Consider the following 17,898-nt stretch of genomic DNA (forward strand, 5'->3'; position numbering starts at 1 on the left):
TACGGGATATAAATCGATTAAAACCCATATCAAAGAAATAAAAAAGAAACCAGGGAGCAAATTAGTGCGTCACTGCTCTTTTATTAACACTCATCTTGAGAATAAGGATCTCGACCCAGTACAACCGGACACCTTCCCTCAGAAACACCGGGAGCAGGGAGACGTATATATAAAAAATTCGCCATCTCCAGGCGATTGGTTCCACACCAGCACGGCCATCTCATCAGCACCGTGTCAAAAAGTCACTTAATTATTAAGTCTGTTTTATAAATTGTGTTGGACGGAGTCCTGAACAAATCTACACGCGCAAGACCCTGACGTGACGATCTCAGGGATAACTCGGACTTGCTGGAAAAACAACAAACCACTGCTCCAGAAGATTAAATACCTTAACCTGGATAGCTCGGGAACGGTGAGTCCTGGTGCTATTTCAGGGCCGGATGTAGTCTGTCCTCCTGGTTGTCCATTTGTTGTTATTATTACAGTACGTAGGGGTCCTTAATAAAAAAAAATACTTGAATATTATTTTATAATTACTCTAATAAACTAGATTCTGATTATATAAAAAAGGAAAAGGCTCTACAGTAATTGAAAAATCATGTACAAAACGTATTTTTATTCTATATTAATTTAATTATTAGATCAGTGTTGGCATAGTGGCTTCAGCATACGACTCTCATCCCTGAGGTCGTAGTTTCGATCCGGGCTGTGCGCCAATGGATTTTCTTTCTATGTGCGCATTTAAAATTCGCTCGAACGGTGAAGGAAAACATCGTGAGGAAACCGGCTTGCCTTAGACTCAAAAAAGTCGACGGCGTGCATCAGGCACAGAAGGCTGATCATCTACTTGCCTATTAGTTTAACAAATGATCATGAAACAGGTACAGAAATTAAGGCCAAGACTTAAAAGGGTTGTAGCGCCAGTGATTTATTTTTATTTATTAATATATATATATATATATATATTAATTTCAATAGTTTTTTTTATTTAACTGGGGGCAAACGGGCAGAAAGCTCACCTGATAAGTGATACCGCTGTCGATGGATTTCACATTGGCAGAAATGCGTTGCCGGCTTTTTAAGAATTGATACCTACTCTAAGTCGAATTGTTTCGGAATTGTTTAGGCAGCTAGTTACAAATATTTGTGGTACGCACGGAAAAACTAATAGGATACTGAGGTACCAAAAAATAGTATACTAGAAGTATACTAAATATTATTCTCCATCTCAGGTAACTCGGGGGGGTACAAACACAGTAGTGGTACCGAACAGTATGTGCCCGCAGCCACCTCCACCTGATCGTCAATACTGCAACGTCCTTGACTGTCCTGTGCGATGGCATAGTGGTGAATGGACCAAGTGTTCTAAAACCTGCGGAGGAGGGGTTAAGCAGAGGGAGGTAAGACAAAGTTGCCCTTTTCCATAAAAATTACGTTTATTATAACAACATTTAAACTTAAGTACTCGTTGTCTTTGATGTTTAGTACTTGCTGTGATGAAAATAGACTGATCGGTTCCTATATTAAAGACAGCGTAATAATACTTATATATTTTTAAAGATAAGCAAATTATACTTATAAAATACTACTACTACTAGCTATTGTGTAAATTTGACTACAAATTGGTCATAAATTTACACTGATCTACATATTTTAAATTATATAATATTTCAGTGACAATTTCGACAAGCGCACGGCGTATAATGTATCGCCCGTGTTACCCTTAGGCTTAACGTGTACGATGAGCCATACAATAAATTAATATAATTTTTATTACTACATATGTTAGGATTATAATTTTATCCTCTCTTAGGACATAATTTTAAATCTCCGTCATCCATTCACATCATAAAATATGTTTTAATTTTAACTACATTGCGAGTGTACATCTCTTTTATAAGACAAAAAAAATCGATACAAATAAAAACGATTTGCTTCACGTTTGTCTCGCTAAAACTCGACAATGTCTGGACTGGTTTGATTACTTATGATCTTGAAATATTTTTTTAAATTCAGGAAAAGTTTTAACGATGGGAAAAGTTATTTAAAAAATCACAATGGTTGTCATATATGTATTACTCTAATACATGCATTTAGAAATTTGTGTTTCATAGCTGTAGTATCACTTTCGATCACTTTGATCTGTTAAAAAAGTTGTATTCGTTTTGACAGAAATATATGTAGGTGATACGAAGTTCACCGGGTTATCAAATATATTATAATACTCATTATTAAAATGTATTATAAATTTAACAAAATGCATAAGTGTGTTGGCCAACGCACCTCTCATGAGTTTTAACTCACAATAAAACTGACAATTAACTATTATGTAAATTCTCATACTGACATATTACATTACAACGTTGTCGTTGTTGTTGTGTTAAGACGTGATACAATGTAAAATATGAGTAAATGTGAGTAGACAGTAAAAAGTTTACTCCAAAGAAGCATCCTTAACAGTGCTTTCTCTTTTATACTTTGCTCAAAGGCTAATTAGTTAAGTAAGTGTGTGGAGCTCGGAATAATTCAATTTACGAAAGACGCCGAGCTTTATAGATAGTTAATAAAGATTTTAACTACGTCCTCCAGCTTTTTAAACTTTACTCTGTTTAACTCCATATGTACTTCTGATTCAAATTAATTAATTGTCATTTCGTTAACGTTTAGTATAATTTGAAGATAGTTGAGTAATGTCTACAAAAGCTTCCTTATTCATTATGCCCTATTTAAAACAAAATTTTAGTATAGGATTTTATACAAAATAAGGTAGTGCACACATAACCTATGAATGACTCACTACTGGGTCTTGAAAACATTATATTCTTTAATTATTCTTCGTACAACTTCAATTAACTGTCAATTCTTATTATTGCTCCTATTTTAAATTGAAACTTATTTTTGTTAAAGTTTACTATTTATATGCATTTCTCTTAGGTTATATGTAAACAAGTAATGGCCCAATCTCATGTGGTAGAGCGCCCTCCCTCACAATGCAACTCTCCACGACCTGCTTCAACCAAACCCTGCAATAGTCGACCATGCCTTTTGGACACATCAGCGCCAGAAATATCCTTGGCTAACTCGTCATATATTCAACATGACCCTAAGAAGAAAAAGGCAAGTAACTCCTAAATAATTTAAATAACGCAATGGATTTATACGAACTCATAAAAATATAGTTTTATATAAAAAAATTAAATTAATTTTCTTTCTTTGTATGTATTTCATGTGAATTATGTCGTAACAATTAACGCTAATCTAGCATTGTATATAATAATTTTTATAATGTTTAATTTATTAATTAATTTTGTATATTTTTTTCAATTACATTATTAGTTTTAAAAGTCCTCAAATTTTTTAGTCGACATAAAAATACAATTATCTATTTCTACATTTTTACTAAGGTTATACATATACATTTTCATTAATCTTTTGATATAGTTTAATCAGCTGCTAAAGGGCGTTAAATACTGTGATAACTGTACAATTGTACTGTCCTCTGTTATTTCATGAAATAAAAATATTTGTACTGGCTTCTGATGAAATAAAATCTTTTATAAACCCCTATGAAGACTTCAAAAGATTGTATTTTGAGGTATTGTTAAAATTATTTTCTATTTAGAGTTTATTCTCTACAGGTGACAGTTAAAGTTGGTGGATCAGCGACAATATTTTATGGGACTCAAGTAAAAATCAAATGTCCTGTTAAAGGATATAATAGAACCAAAATACAGTGGGCAAAGGATAGTCAAATAATATCGAAGTCTAAAAAGTATAAGATTTCGAAAAAGGTAAGCTAGGATAAGATAGCTTACGTGTGTCAAATCTCATACACCTTATGTAACGAAAATTATACGAACCATTTAATAAGTTACGCGATTGTTTGAGTTTTTCCAATATAAATATTTTATCTTTCAACTCTCTAAAGAGCGCGCAGACAATTACAACTTCTACAATGTCTTCAATTCGAGCCCTACATTTTTAATTCGGCACAATTTGCTTATTAAATTGTGAATTTCCTTTAGAATTCAAATTTATTCAACTCACACAATTAGTTTCACTGTTTTTGCCAACTATTGCCTTAAAACAAACAACAGGACTCTGTTGTTCATCTCATAAATAAACAAAAGCATTCGACTGAGTAGACTACACTTTGCTCCGAGGAATTGTGTAATATTTCAAAATAAAGCAACAGAGAAATGTATAACAAGTAGTCATTTTCTGCTTGAAACACTTACATTATTAAGCGGGAGTTTTTATATTCAAGATCAGCGCAGGTGTCGCTAAGAAATCGTAATTATACCCTTAATTAGTGAGTCATAGCAATAGATAACAATTAGCTCGTAGTTTAGAAAAGTCGACAGTGTTTACAAACTTCGGGTTTGGAAATAATGAATAATATATAATAAATACTTACTAGCATTACTGAAATTGTTGCAAAATGTTAAATGCGCTTATTCCTGAAGGTAATGCTATCGCTGGGGTTAACATCTTTGAAACATGTTTTTATTAAATAGGAGTTGTTATAAGACGTATTCTAAGATCCTTATCGTGTTTTGTTTGTAACATTTAAATTATAAATTACTTATTTAATTGCAGTATATAGAAGATGTTCTAATGAAAAATGTCACATAGTTGACAAAAGATGTGATTTTTTTTATATATTTAATATTCTAGGGCGCATTACGGATAACGTCGTTATCACTACGAGATCATGGAGTCTACACGTGCGTAGCTGGAAGATCGAGTGCAAACCTTACGTTATTGGTCAAACCGAGGCCTGGAGAATTCCCATCCAGTGAGGAAATAGAGAGGCACAAAGCTTTAGACGAGCCGTCTTCACCATTGGCAGACCGGTGCGTTTATATATCAGAAATAGTTAATTAATAAAAAAAACTACGTAATAAGTTTATTCACTATCTGTACTAATAAAAAAATAAGTAATACGCTATACATTCGTACCAATAAATCAAATCATACTTAGACTATATAACTATAATATGTATTTAGTCTTTAAAGAGTTTTTTTATATACTTAAAAAATAAAGTAAATTAATGGCGCTAAAACCTTTTTAGGTCTGAGCCTCAGATCTCTGTATCTGTTTCATGATCATTTGTTAATCTAATAGACTAGTAGGTGTTCAGCCTCCTGTGCCTGACGCACGCCGTTGAATTTTTCGGTCTAAGGCAAGCCGGTTTCCTCACGATGTTTTTCTTCACCGTTCGAGCGAATTCTAAATGCGCATAGAAAGAAGATCCATTGGTGCACAACCGGGGATCGAATCTACGACCTCAGAGATGAGAGTCACGCTGAAGCCACTAGGCCAACACTGTTTTATATACATAACAAATAGTAAAACAACAATTTATTTTAAATATATTCCGGAGTGTTTATTTTCTTGGTAGTCCTTGTATCTTCAGAATGATCTCAGCTACTATTTTCTTAGTAGAGAATGTATTAAAGCATATCTTTTAGTCCATCTTTAAGTAAACATTTAAAATTTAGCTAATTAAATTCAGTTCATCAATTTAAAACATTTCAATTCATTCGTCCGCCCGAATTCGTTCTCCAATGATTTCATTTGTTAAATATTGGCTTTAATATTTTATAGGAATAAAACCACACACCGCAAATCAACACAAATTCAGTGATTGGTAAACAATGAACAAATAATACATTATGTTTATTTTAATGAAAATATGATTTTTTTAAACATCTGTGTCACCGACTTGTGCTAACTTGTGTTAAAACGTAAATACAAAAGGCATTTTTTTAATTACACTGCACTATTGTAATTTTTTGTGTTTATTTATATTACTAGGTAAAATCAATAACTGTTTATTGATTAATATTTAAATAATTGAAAACAAAAGCAATTCTTATAGAATCGTGTCTTATTTTTTTAATTTAAAACTTAAAAGTTTTATGAATAATGTTTTTGTAAAAAATTCATACGAATGGTATAGTATTGAAAATCTGTTTAACTTAATAGCTATCTTAATAGGGATTCTCTGGTACGGGATTTATGTTAAAACAAAAATAACAATAACTAGTCAATACAAAAAAAAACTGTTATATTAAGTATATATGTTGGAGCTTATTTCCATCAATTCACGTTTTTACGTTTATTTTTATACAGTACCGATGGGCGCTATCGGGCAATGATCGGCGGAAGATCAGACGATCAATCGCATGAACAGAGACCGGGAGAACAGAAAAAGAATTATAAGGGCAGGCAAAAAGGTATGTTTACCTCGTACATACATATGACTTTATTTACGTAGAAACAAAACCGCGAACGTATCGCCCATATACGTATCCCATAAGACATATGTACAATGCGTTTTCGACACAGGTTGAATTATTCCTAATAAATCTGAGCTAGTTATTATATAGGTATAAAGATACTGGTAGGAATGCCAAATATTCGTGAATAAAATATTTTATTACAGCTACTGCGAACTAGCACTTACTTGTCTTACTATATTATAATTGTTTTTATCAACATTACAAACAGGCAAAGTTGATAAAGTTCGAGACGCCTTATACGGAAGTGCAAGTACGAGTACAAAAGCCTCGCCGAGCTTCAACTCGCAGGCCCGGGACATTTATGATGAGAATGAGGTATAAAGTTTAGTTAAATAAATAAAATTCTTTGTTTAAATTCAATTTAAGGTGTTTTGTTTTTTGTGTAATACCCTTCCACCTTATAAATCAACATTTTAATTTGTTTGCACTTCTCTGTTGCGTAGTTATATACGTTTGAACTATGTTTAAAAGGAAACAATGAATTCAACCAATTTTATGACCATCATCAGAAATATAAATATTTTGACAAAGAGCCTTGAATCCCCAAGTAAAATACATTCAATAATAATTTTACAACAGCTATAAAGGCAGCATGAAGTTTATTGCCCATTTTACGGTTTAACTTTGAAAACTAGGGATTAGTAATCGTTAGAGGTCATCTGAAATTGGTGTAACAAGTTACGTACGAATATTTCAGCTTACCCAATAAAAAGCTTTTGTTCTGAATAAAAATTATACATCACTGTTACTAGCTTATAAGATCTACACCATTAGCTTGTAAGCTAATGATTGCTTTGCTTATTTTTTCCAAATCATGAATATACTAAGCGGGAAAAGAGTCGATTCTCGGATCTTTTCCTTTTACTAATAATATAATTTTTAAAGAGCATTTCAAATTCCTCAAATTCCGAGTGTAAAATAGGAATAGGGAAGCGTAGCTTCTCCTTTCTATCACTACCTGTAAGAAAATACGTTTTGAAATATTGTTTCATAAGCACGATGAGGTTACAATTCAAAATAGAGAAATCTTTACGCGGAAAATGCTACGTGTAAAATAAACATAACATTTCGAGAACAACGTTCCATATTTTTAGAACACTCAACTTTTATCTCAAACATTGAAAGAAGGAAAGGTTTTGCTCTTTTTGCTTATAAAACTGAAGTCCTGTAATCTCTAGATACACCTGCCTGTCATGGGATAGATTTATTTCTGCATTCGCTTCATATTTTTATATTGCAGTGTTTTCCTTTGTGTCTTCCAAAATGACCAGTACAGTTTTGAGTCATTGTAAAATTACTCTATGCAAACATGATGATTTATGACTATTATAACTATTGTTACACTATATTAATAACGAAATATAAATCCATTCACGATTCAAGACACGCCCATTGTTACCAAATATTTCTTTATATATTCCCAACGGACAATAATTCCTTTCTACTATACGCTCTTAACGTTAGCAATAACCATAAACAATTTCCACGCTGCTTGGATTAAGGAGAGTGCTATATCATCCCGGATGCTCCCGCCCAATAGCAGTGGCGCCTCACAACTCTTGCCGTGTCTGCATTTCCTTGTCATGCAACTTCAGGTGAGGAGTTACCAGAATTGAGCATGCAACGTCTGGAAAAGGTTTATTCTGGCCCCCTTTGGGTTCTAACAACAGATTCGCATGATTATCTCAATTGGTATTTGTACTCTATATTGGTGGCGTTGTAAACCGTGTTGACTGATTTGTTGTAGTTTTGTCTTTGAGCAGCTATAATTGATATGTGCAGATGTTCTGGAATTTTCAGACCACAGGCAATTCGAGAGGTCAAAGAATGGCAGATCCTGTTGTAATGTACCAAAATTACGGGACGCCGACGAAGACTCGCATCGTGAGCTTTGACAACAAACAAATCGTCTTTCCCGAAGACGATGACTCTGATATCATCATCGTTAATGAAGATTACCAAAAGAATACAAAAGAAGAACACCTGGATGTTGGTGACTTGATTGAATCCACAACTGCTACGGAAAGGTAAGCTAGTCAACGTTATTAAAACTAAGTCTTAAATATTAACTAAGTGGAACATGTAAAGCATTCTATTTGTTAATGTTAATATTAAAACTAATTATAATATTTTTCGATTAGAGCAATAATTTTTAATGTTTTTAAACAACTCAATCACTCACTCCGCTGGATCTGCAACCCAAAAGATGCCACTCCGAATCGAGAAAATTCCAGCGTTCCCTGTCCTGTGCCACCTATCGCCAATGCTGACTTTCAGCTGCAGCAGGTCCTACCTAGGTCTAGTGGTCTCCGGCTGGCTCAGATAAGCCATTCCGAGATTATAGGCGAATAGAAGGCTCATCGACTACGTTGGCTGGGGCACCTTGAGGGCATGGGCAATCGGGCTATGAAGTTCCTTCCTTCCATCTTTAAACTACAATTACACAATTCACAATTTGCTTGTGTTGGAGCTGTTTCCTGTCAATTTCCTTAAAGTCCATTTTAATTATATTTTAGCTATAAAAAATTTCGTTTTTCTAAGTCCTCATTTAATATTTTTACAAAATAAACTTTAGGACGCTCCCAAGCGACGCCCACGAATACACCTGGATGACAACTGACTGGTCGCCGTGCAATGCTCCCTGTGGTGCAACAGGTCACGAAGTTAGGGGAGCGGTGTGTCAGGTAAGACGTTCTAATTTATTTTCACTATAATATTACGTAATATGTATTATTACAATAAAGTTTATGAAAAAAACTTGAGTAACTACCAAAATTTATGGTTCTTTTGTCTCGAGTATACATGAATAGGATGTATATGATTAACATCTATTATATAATAATTCCTTTAAAAATTTTGTAAACCTCAAGTTATTTGTTTTATTGTCCAAATTTTCTGGTAATTTGTGTATATTTTTATGGAGGTCAATGGTCCCGATTGACGTAATTTTAGGTGGAATCAGTTGGATTTTACGAGAAGGTCTTAGTGAGTAAAGGGTTTTTGTATCTTCCCTTTTTTATACATATTAGGATATTTACGAATAAATTTACATGTTTCCAGTATATATATGTTAGGTAAAGTAAGGATATTGTTCGATTAAAGTGAGGCTTGCATGAGATCAATCGACTCAAGTGGAAATGGATATATGGCCATACACTCCGAAGAGTTTCCAATTATATCCCCAAGTAGGTACTTTATAGGAATCCGCAAGGAAAGCGGAAGCGTTGCGGATCCAAGCAAATCTGAACCAAAATAAACCAAAGTTAAGTCAAGTATTACGGTGAAGAAAATATACAAATTAATATCTTCTATCCAATCAGTTATTTATTTTATTATATGGTTATAGATCGCGTAGTGCATAAAGATTTCTGATTTTATATATTTGTATAATAAAAGTTAACTTTCCAGCATAAAATAGGGAATGAAACAGCGACAGTGGAGACGGAAGAATGTCTGACAAGGATAGCAACACAACCCACTGTTCTTCGCGAATGTGTCGGCGGCAGTTGTGCCACTTGGAGTATTTCTTCCTGGTCTCCTATTCGATGCTTGTCTAGTGGAATTGGTAAGATCGACGAAGAAGAGAAGATGTATAGAAAAAAATTGTTATTAAATTAATTAAAAATGTTTTTTATTTGAATAAGTTTTATAAAACTTATTTAATACAAATTACTGCATGTATAACTGGACGGTTTGATTACTTTGCAACTCGTGGTTTACGAGAAACATTAAACAAGAAACTTTCAATTTACCTCACTCGTTTAATAGTTTAGTTATTGTATATATAAATTAACACTTTACACTAAAATAGTCTAGCCATAAATACCGTTACAAGTAAAAATAAACAAAATATTACATTTGAATTTGGAATCTCTCATTTTGATATGATTTTTCATTGGGATTTCTCATTTTGGCGCCAATACGTTGTACAATATTTTGCGATAATAAAATGGAGTGGGGTGATAAAGATAACCGAATCGCTGTGATTGCATTACACAAAGTAGGTATGGAGCCAAATGCCATTTTTAAAACTCCCCATTCGCTTGGTATTAGTAAAATATTTGTGTACCGAGCTATTAAGAGGTACAACGAGACCTCCTATGTTTGTGACGGAAAAAGATCTGGCCATCCACGTAGTGTTCGTACGAAAAGGGTGGTTAAAGCAGTAAGGGAAAGAATTGGCAGTGAAGAATTTTCCCATGGAAAGAGTGCGTGCTTCCATTGAAAACTGGCCTCAACCTTTAAAGGAGTGTATTGTCAATGGAGATAACTTCGAATAAGCTTTTAATATTTTAAATTGTTTTATATGTGTATATTAAACTAACACACTGTAAAATTAATAAATATTATTTGCAATAGATTTTTTTCATTTTGTTTGTTTCACTATTTATGGCAAGACTAGGTATAGGCTGTTGTGTGTACTTGTTAAAAGCTCTCCCCACCGCTTACCTAGAATCTCACCTTAATAATATTCAAAATTTTATTTAAACCAATTTTAATAACATTTACAATGTTATATTGTTATTATTCATCAGCGATATCTCGTCGTCGAGTTGAATGTGTAGCAGAGAACGGAACTACACTAGCGGATCCTGCGTGCTCGTTCTCTTCTCGACCTGAGAGGATTCACCGGGAGGCAGTCCGGTGCCAGCCGGTTTGGGTCGTGGGATCTTGGAGTAAGGTATACTATGAAGCTTCTCTCAATCATGACAGGAGCAGAGGCCAGTTGCCTTCCTTTTTATTTAATTGTGTCAATTGAATTCCATACTTGCAACGAAGTGTAAATAAATAAGTTAGCTAGGGATACAAAAGTAATAAATATTACTAGAGCAATACATTATACCTTTTATTCAAAAATAATTGCAATCTTTTAACTAATTATTTCTTAACTCTTTCGTCGCTGTTTGTCAAATAGTGTTTACGATGTGATTTATTATTATTCATCGGTGATTATTCTTCATACCAAACACCAGAGGATTTATTTTTTGTTATTCCAACAATTATTATATTAATAATATCTATACAATTAGAATAGAATCAATAATAGCGAAAAACGGAATATACGTTTAAACAAAAACATAAAACAGCTTAGTAGTGTTATTTTTTTTTCTCTCAATGGCTACAAAAGACATAGGTACGTAAATTATAATGTAGGAATTTAAGATGATGCATTGTTCATTATAAATGAAAGGTCTAACAAAAACAAAAGATACTACATTAAATATGTATATCTATTTGCTGAGGATTTGTGTTATACATATATAGGTAAATATTCATTCAAACTCCGAGCTAAGTTCCTTAAATACGACTAGTGTTTAGTAACATCTAGTAAAGTGTTGTTACAAAGACGGATTGAATGAAATGTTTTTAGAAGCGTTTTCAGCAATCTGAAGTGTGATTCACGACCGTTTCAAGAGAGGCTCTATTACATACCAGAAAATTGGATTTTACATAAAGTTACCCTCGTTTTCAGGAGACTGAAACGTTTTTTTAGATTGTTTAAGTGCAAGTGTAGTCATGTGGTACAGTTTTTAGACAACCCGTTTTCATGACAGGTTGTACTCCTACAATAAAGGAATATTCTAAAGAAAACTTTCTAGGTGTGAGACAGGGAAGGTATGATACGCGAAAGAGAGGGAAGACCGGAACATTCTCGAAGCCAGGCAAAACATTATAGAACGCCGTAAGACAAGCAGCGACGTGCGAAAGAAATAAAGAGTACGTACGTTCCAGAATTCTGAACACCAGCTACTCCGTACCACTCCCACCCAGAAAGTTCTCGAATATCGTTACCAGATAATTAGTTTCGAGTACCATACCTAGAGATCGAAAAGATAAAAGATACAAGTAATGAAGTATCGTAAAAGTGTAAAGTGCGCATAATTGAAGTAATTACAGTGTTTTGTGTAATTAATTGTGTGTTTTTCCGCGAAATTTGTGTAGTTTTGGTGCAATTAAATTTCCCATTTATTAATTTAAAATAAATCTTTTACACCGATGTAACATTTCATTACAGCATGTATGCAATTTAAAAAACACAACACTTCATTTATTCATTACTGTTCATCTAGCTAAGGAATATAAAATATTCTCATAGTTATCTCATCCGAAGTTTCTACTGGGAAATATTTGCACATCCAATTAGTGTCAAGTTTTCAGACTTAAGAATTTTCATTTTATGTGCATTACAATTCAATAAATTCATTGCTCTGCATCGTGAGGGATTTTACGAACTCGGGAATTTATTTTTGAATATTAAAAGAAAAGTTGGTTTAGTAACTTAGTGTGCGACTGTCTACAAGAAGTCGACGGTTTTGCAAAAATATATACAGTTGTATTGTGATAAATCTCCTAAAATACCAAATTCGCTAGAAGGCTAACCAACCTGACTATAAGTGATGAAAAACACCAGGGGCCAAAACTTATACCAGAGTTTTAGCATTGGTTTTTAAACCCCTCATTTCTTCAATTATCAATTAGGCTCGTCTGCCTGTGTTAAATTTAACAAATGGTACGATTTTAAATTGATGGCGCATAAACGCGTAACAATTATTATTTTCGGTTTATATACGATACCATTATTTGTAATATTTACAGTGCATAGGAACCTGCGGTGTGACAGGCAGACAGCATCGTGTGTTGCGCTGCGTATGGCGGTTCCCAGACATGCGCAGGCGTGCCAAGAAAGAACGCCCTGCTGCTCTTTGTACTGGCGTTAGGCCAGATGTTGCTAGAGAATGCCATATGTCTTGTAATCAAGGTAATTTAAGATGAATATGAATTTTATTGTTAAAATTCTAGTTTGTGTTTCATATTTATTGTTGTGAAAATAATTAGTACTGGCAACACCGTCCCACCGTCAATACTCCTTGTATTGATATCTTGCGGTGATCTTAATGAAATTGTATATATATTATTTGGATAGTAAAGATCTATATTGTTTTTAATAGACAAATGAGTCATTATTATAATATCAAAAAGAAGCAGGAGATGTGTTGGCCTAGTGGCTTGACCGTGCAACTCTAAGGCTGTGCGTTCAAATCTCAGCACCAATAGATCGTTATTTCCGGCAATGAACATTTGCTCGTACAGTAGACAAACTAGTACGTGAACAAAACACCCACTGGAAATAATCCAGTGGAAGTTGGATCCAGTTGATAATAATCAAAGCGAATAAAATTTTAATTCCCTCATTTTGGTCAACAGATGGCGTGTGCAAAGACACGTCCCGTTTCTGCGAAAACGTACGCGCAATGAACATGTGCGCAGTACGACGATACAAGGAGCATTGTTGCAAAACTTGCAACGATTAAATAGACTGTTTTATACGTATTCTGTATTTGATAGTTTTAATTAAAGGCCAAAAGTGGTACAATTTAAAATATAAAAAATCTATGAAAGATGTAGCCTTCGCTGAATCCGCTCTCTACCGAAGTTTTCAAGAATTTATTCCATTTTCTGTGTTTCCATAGAAAAAATAAAAGCAATTTCTATACAAAAAAAAAACAATTTTTGTCTATAGATAATGACAAAAGTTTAATTAATCGAAAATATGCTGAACCAACCTCTCTGAAAATCTCTAAAAAAACCTAAATTATTTGTCTTTATATTTTTGTAATTGTACCATTTTTCGCAATAAAATTTTACCCACCTAATTTATTTTTTACAAAAGTATTTTGGCCAGTCCCTAGTATTATTTAAATAGGTTGTATTAATAGTATTTTTATATATGTTCCAGATTTATGTGTAGGAACTTACTTCCTTCCTTCGTCCTTAACCTGAGTTATCTTTTACGTAATAATGCTATTAATGAAACTTAATAATGAGTATTTATGTGCAAAACGCGTGAAGGAATTATATATAAACGCTTTAAAATTATTAAATTTTAAATATATATTATAGGTACTGTTGAGGATTTCCAATAATATTGTAATAAACAAATAAAAAATATTCATTAACGAGACAACATTTGAAGATTTAAAATAGACTACAAGATATCATAATTATTTTTTTTAAATATCCTAAATATAATATGTATGTGTTTATTCAAAATATAGTTCGAATTTAATTTTAAGTAGAAAACAAAATATTTAGGAAAAACAATGTTTTGTACATTATATATTTAGTATGTAAATAAGCACCTGTGCTACGCTTAGTATTATCAGTAATATAATGCACAAAAGTATATTTATGCAATAAATGTATAGAGAATTAGAGAAAATTGCCAAATTGTTAGCGACGTGTTTGAGAAATACAGTCGCGTGGAAATTAAAAAAAAAATATTGTCAATTTAGCAAAGTTTTAGTGGGAGCGTGGGCGAGTGTTAGAAATGTGCTGACTCGACAAACTATTACAATTTTAGATTGTTTTGAGGGATGTGTGCGGTGTTTGTTCTTCATGTATCGGGTATGATCTAAAAAAATACTGCGTAAATTTTTGGTGATTTCAGTTATGTTTATTTATCACTTTCATAAATATAAATTGTGTGACTTTTTTTTCTTTGTGTCATGTGCATGTAATATTATACAAAAAAACTGACTCAAACATCGTATTAATCCTTCAAATCATATTACTAGTAAATTATAAAATGTATATTAATAAACCTATCGAATGAACAAAGCTATATTGCTTTTGTATGTAAATAAAACTTTATCAACCATTCATCCAACATTCATTTCCACTTAAAGCAGTTTTATTTCAACTATAGGCTCTAACAACTTCTATTCAATCTAAAAAATAACTTTTATCGCTTTATCGCATTGGATGTAATATGTACAATGATTGTTGACTACAATCATGGTAACGTGGATCTTAGCACTTAAAATAAATTCAGAAAGGAAACTTAGCCCGAACCATGTCTAAATCAATTACGTTTTTGAAATACTCACCCTTAACCCTATGTCTCCTATAAGGGTATCACCCTTAGTGTTATAATGAGTTTTTTTATTTATCGAATATCCCAGCCATCCACAGATTATTCCAGCAATTTATTTGACCTAAAATAAGCTCAGTGGAAACCGATATGCTTAATCCTAAGTATCAAAATATAAAAAATTCTGCTTTAAGTCGTTATGTGCTTGAGTTGCTATAATTTCTGTCCATTTAGCTTGTAAATTCATTCCTCATATCTAAAATATAAAGTAGAAAATTACATATTTATTTAATTTTATTTCATATGGTCGTTGACTTAACAATAAATTCAATGCATAAATTTTCGATGGTGAATTAGAGACAGATAACAAACAAAAATTATATTATTGCGTCGTAATTGGAAAGGTATATTCTATTGTTGTAGCTATTCATTATATAGGATATACTTAATATTCAGAGATAACGTATAGTTCCCGACAAATAAACTTAAATACCTTCAGTCTATGTAAACCGGGGATACTGACAAAACTAACCCGTCTTCTTCTTTTATAAAAAGTAAGAAGCTTAGGAAGCAGACATGTGTCAAGTATTATCAATTGTCACTGTCGTGTTATATGACAATTCAACTGTCACTCGTTGTACAGATAATATTTGCTGTATTAATTAAAATATAATTAGTTCATCTGTCTATTAAGTTTTAATAATCTCGAAAGAAAAACACTTAACTGCCAAAACCTACTTCATAACTACTAAATGACAAAAATCGCTTTTCACTGTCCAAATTATAGGACCTTATGCTTTGACAACCAACGCTGCTGTTACTATAAACAGGTACTTTTAACGAAATGTTTTTAGGTATTGCTTTGTGTGTGAAAGAGCGTGTAAATGTCGAAGCTGCATTCAAATAAGACTCCGCATTTGTTTTTATAAAATATTACAGCTAAAAGTATCACGTAACATATTTTAACTTGATATATTGATTGAGCATTCTTTCTTAATGCTATTGACAGCTTGTACGAAAACAAAACTTTTAGTTTACACGTTTCATATTCATGTTTATAATAATTATAATGTATGTTAAAATACTTAATTGAATGCAGTTCAACATAATTATAATGTACTTATCCCAAAATCATTAAAATTAGTTAAATTCAATAAGTCCAGAACTGTAAATTGTACCAAGAATTTTCAAATATGAAAATATATAAATAAGTTACAATACCTTGTTTTATTTATTCCATTTTTATTACCTCGTTGTTTTTGCAGTAAAATTAGGCAATATTAAAAAAACTACAAACAAGTAGTTTTTTTACTGAGATTATAAAACTTAATACCGATTTAATCGCAACCTCAACTAACAAAGCCTCATAAGATATAACGATATTGTTTATGTATTAAATATAAACCGAGATAGAGATTCTTTTATATAAGAAAACATTTTGTCGAAATTAGCAATTATAAAATACCGACTCGTATAATGGAGACACGGTAAAACATTTTTACAGAAACCCTATCTAGTTTAAATTTTAATTCTATTTTACCGGGTAGCAGGCATCACCATCTTTATTGCACTTTAAATTTGTGTGAATAAACAAGAACGATAAAAAAGTATAAATGAAATTATTACTTAGAAAAACTATAGACAACACCTAAAAATTTCGTTAGCTCACTTCTTACACAAAAACAAAGATACATCTCGGGATCCATTTAAAGGTAATTTGATTTCGTGAAAACTACGTTCGTTATTTAGCTTTTTAATTAAGTTGAGAATTAAAATGGAAACGGTAACGTCAGGTATTGCACTGGATTTACGTAAATCGAGACCCTTACAGATAGATCGGAACGGTGAAAAGCTGTTATTTGAATAAATGCTTGTAGTACAAGAAAGAGGATAAATGTTTCGTTTATTTCTCTACCTTACATATAAAGATAACATATATGTATTTTTGTATCGTTTTAAGTGCGTCTAGTCCAATATGCGATATGTCGTGTATATGTTATTATATCAAGTAATACGCCGTCCTTAAATCAATACAAATTACGAATGAATAAATGGGATCTTTAAGCAGTAGGTTGATTTGGAAAAAATAGTCTCCAACATCACTACTTCATACCATACCTTTTGGTGTTCGAGAAGCCATAAATACTGAAACAAAGTAAAAAAAATTCTATTGCGTTAAAAATATAATTTGTCATTTACATATAAAATAATTTAAAATATATAAAGCCTATTCGAAGTGGTTTCCATTGGCTGCAATACAGTCCTTTAAACGTTGAGGCCAGATATCAATTGAAGCACGCATGGAAAAATTCTTCACTTCCAATCGTACGGATTGTCTTAGGGACGCCAAATTTTCATGGCGTTTAGAGCAAGCCGTACTCTCTAAAACTAATCATAAATGATAATCCAGCGGATTATGATCGGAACTAGACGACGGCAAGTCTTCAGCTTTATGATCCGGCGCCGAGTCATGCTGAAAGGACCGTTCTTCGTTATTAAAAATGGTGTTGGCTTCACTACTTTCTCAAGAATGGTATCTTGATAAACATGTGCCGATATTTTCATACCTTTTTCATAAAAGTATAGCTCAGTCACTCCTTCATAGCTGGTACTCAGTATAACTTCGGTTTGGTGTGGCCAAACCATCACTGAAATTGCATTTGGCTCCATACCTACTTTGTGTAATGCAATGACAGCGATTCGGTTTTTAATATCGC

The 17,898-nt window shown here is 32.6% G+C and overlaps 1 protein-coding gene across 4 annotated transcripts in view; it reads left to right on the plus strand.

Moving 5' to 3' along the window:
* LOC123710770 (ADAMTS-like protein 1) overlaps positions 1-13,955 on the plus strand; it is a 186,922-nt gene extending 172,967 nt beyond the window's left edge. For 2 of the 4 annotated variants that reach the window (XM_045662946.1, XM_045662947.1), the window contains exons 18-30: positions 1,233-1,400; positions 2,935-3,117; positions 3,639-3,791; positions 4,678-4,856; positions 6,140-6,243; positions 6,518-6,624; positions 7,812-7,904; positions 8,092-8,336; positions 8,885-8,993; positions 9,718-9,874; positions 10,845-10,990; positions 12,907-13,069; positions 13,516-13,955. In XM_045662946.1, coding sequence (XP_045518902.1) covers positions 1,233-1,400; positions 2,935-3,117; positions 3,639-3,791; positions 4,678-4,856; positions 6,140-6,243; positions 6,518-6,624; positions 7,812-7,904; positions 8,092-8,336; positions 8,885-8,993; positions 9,718-9,874; positions 10,845-10,990; positions 12,907-13,069; positions 13,516-13,622 — 1,914 coding nt within the window. In that variant the 3' untranslated portion in view covers positions 13,623-13,955. The remainder of the gene's footprint in view (positions 1-1,232; positions 1,401-2,934; positions 3,118-3,638; positions 3,792-4,677; positions 4,857-6,139; positions 6,244-6,517; positions 6,625-7,811; positions 7,905-8,091; positions 8,337-8,884; positions 8,994-9,717; positions 9,875-10,844; positions 10,991-12,906; positions 13,070-13,515) is intronic. The other 2 variants (XM_045662948.1, XM_045662950.1) reach the window with 2 other exon arrangements.
* The last annotated feature ends 3,943 nt before the right edge of the window (positions 13,956-17,898 follow it).

This window comes from Pieris brassicae, chromosome 6 (genome assembly GCF_905147105.1).
Source record: "Pieris brassicae chromosome 6, ilPieBrab1.1, whole genome shotgun sequence".
Classification (NCBI taxonomy): Eukaryota; Metazoa; Arthropoda; class Insecta; order Lepidoptera; family Pieridae; genus Pieris; species Pieris brassicae.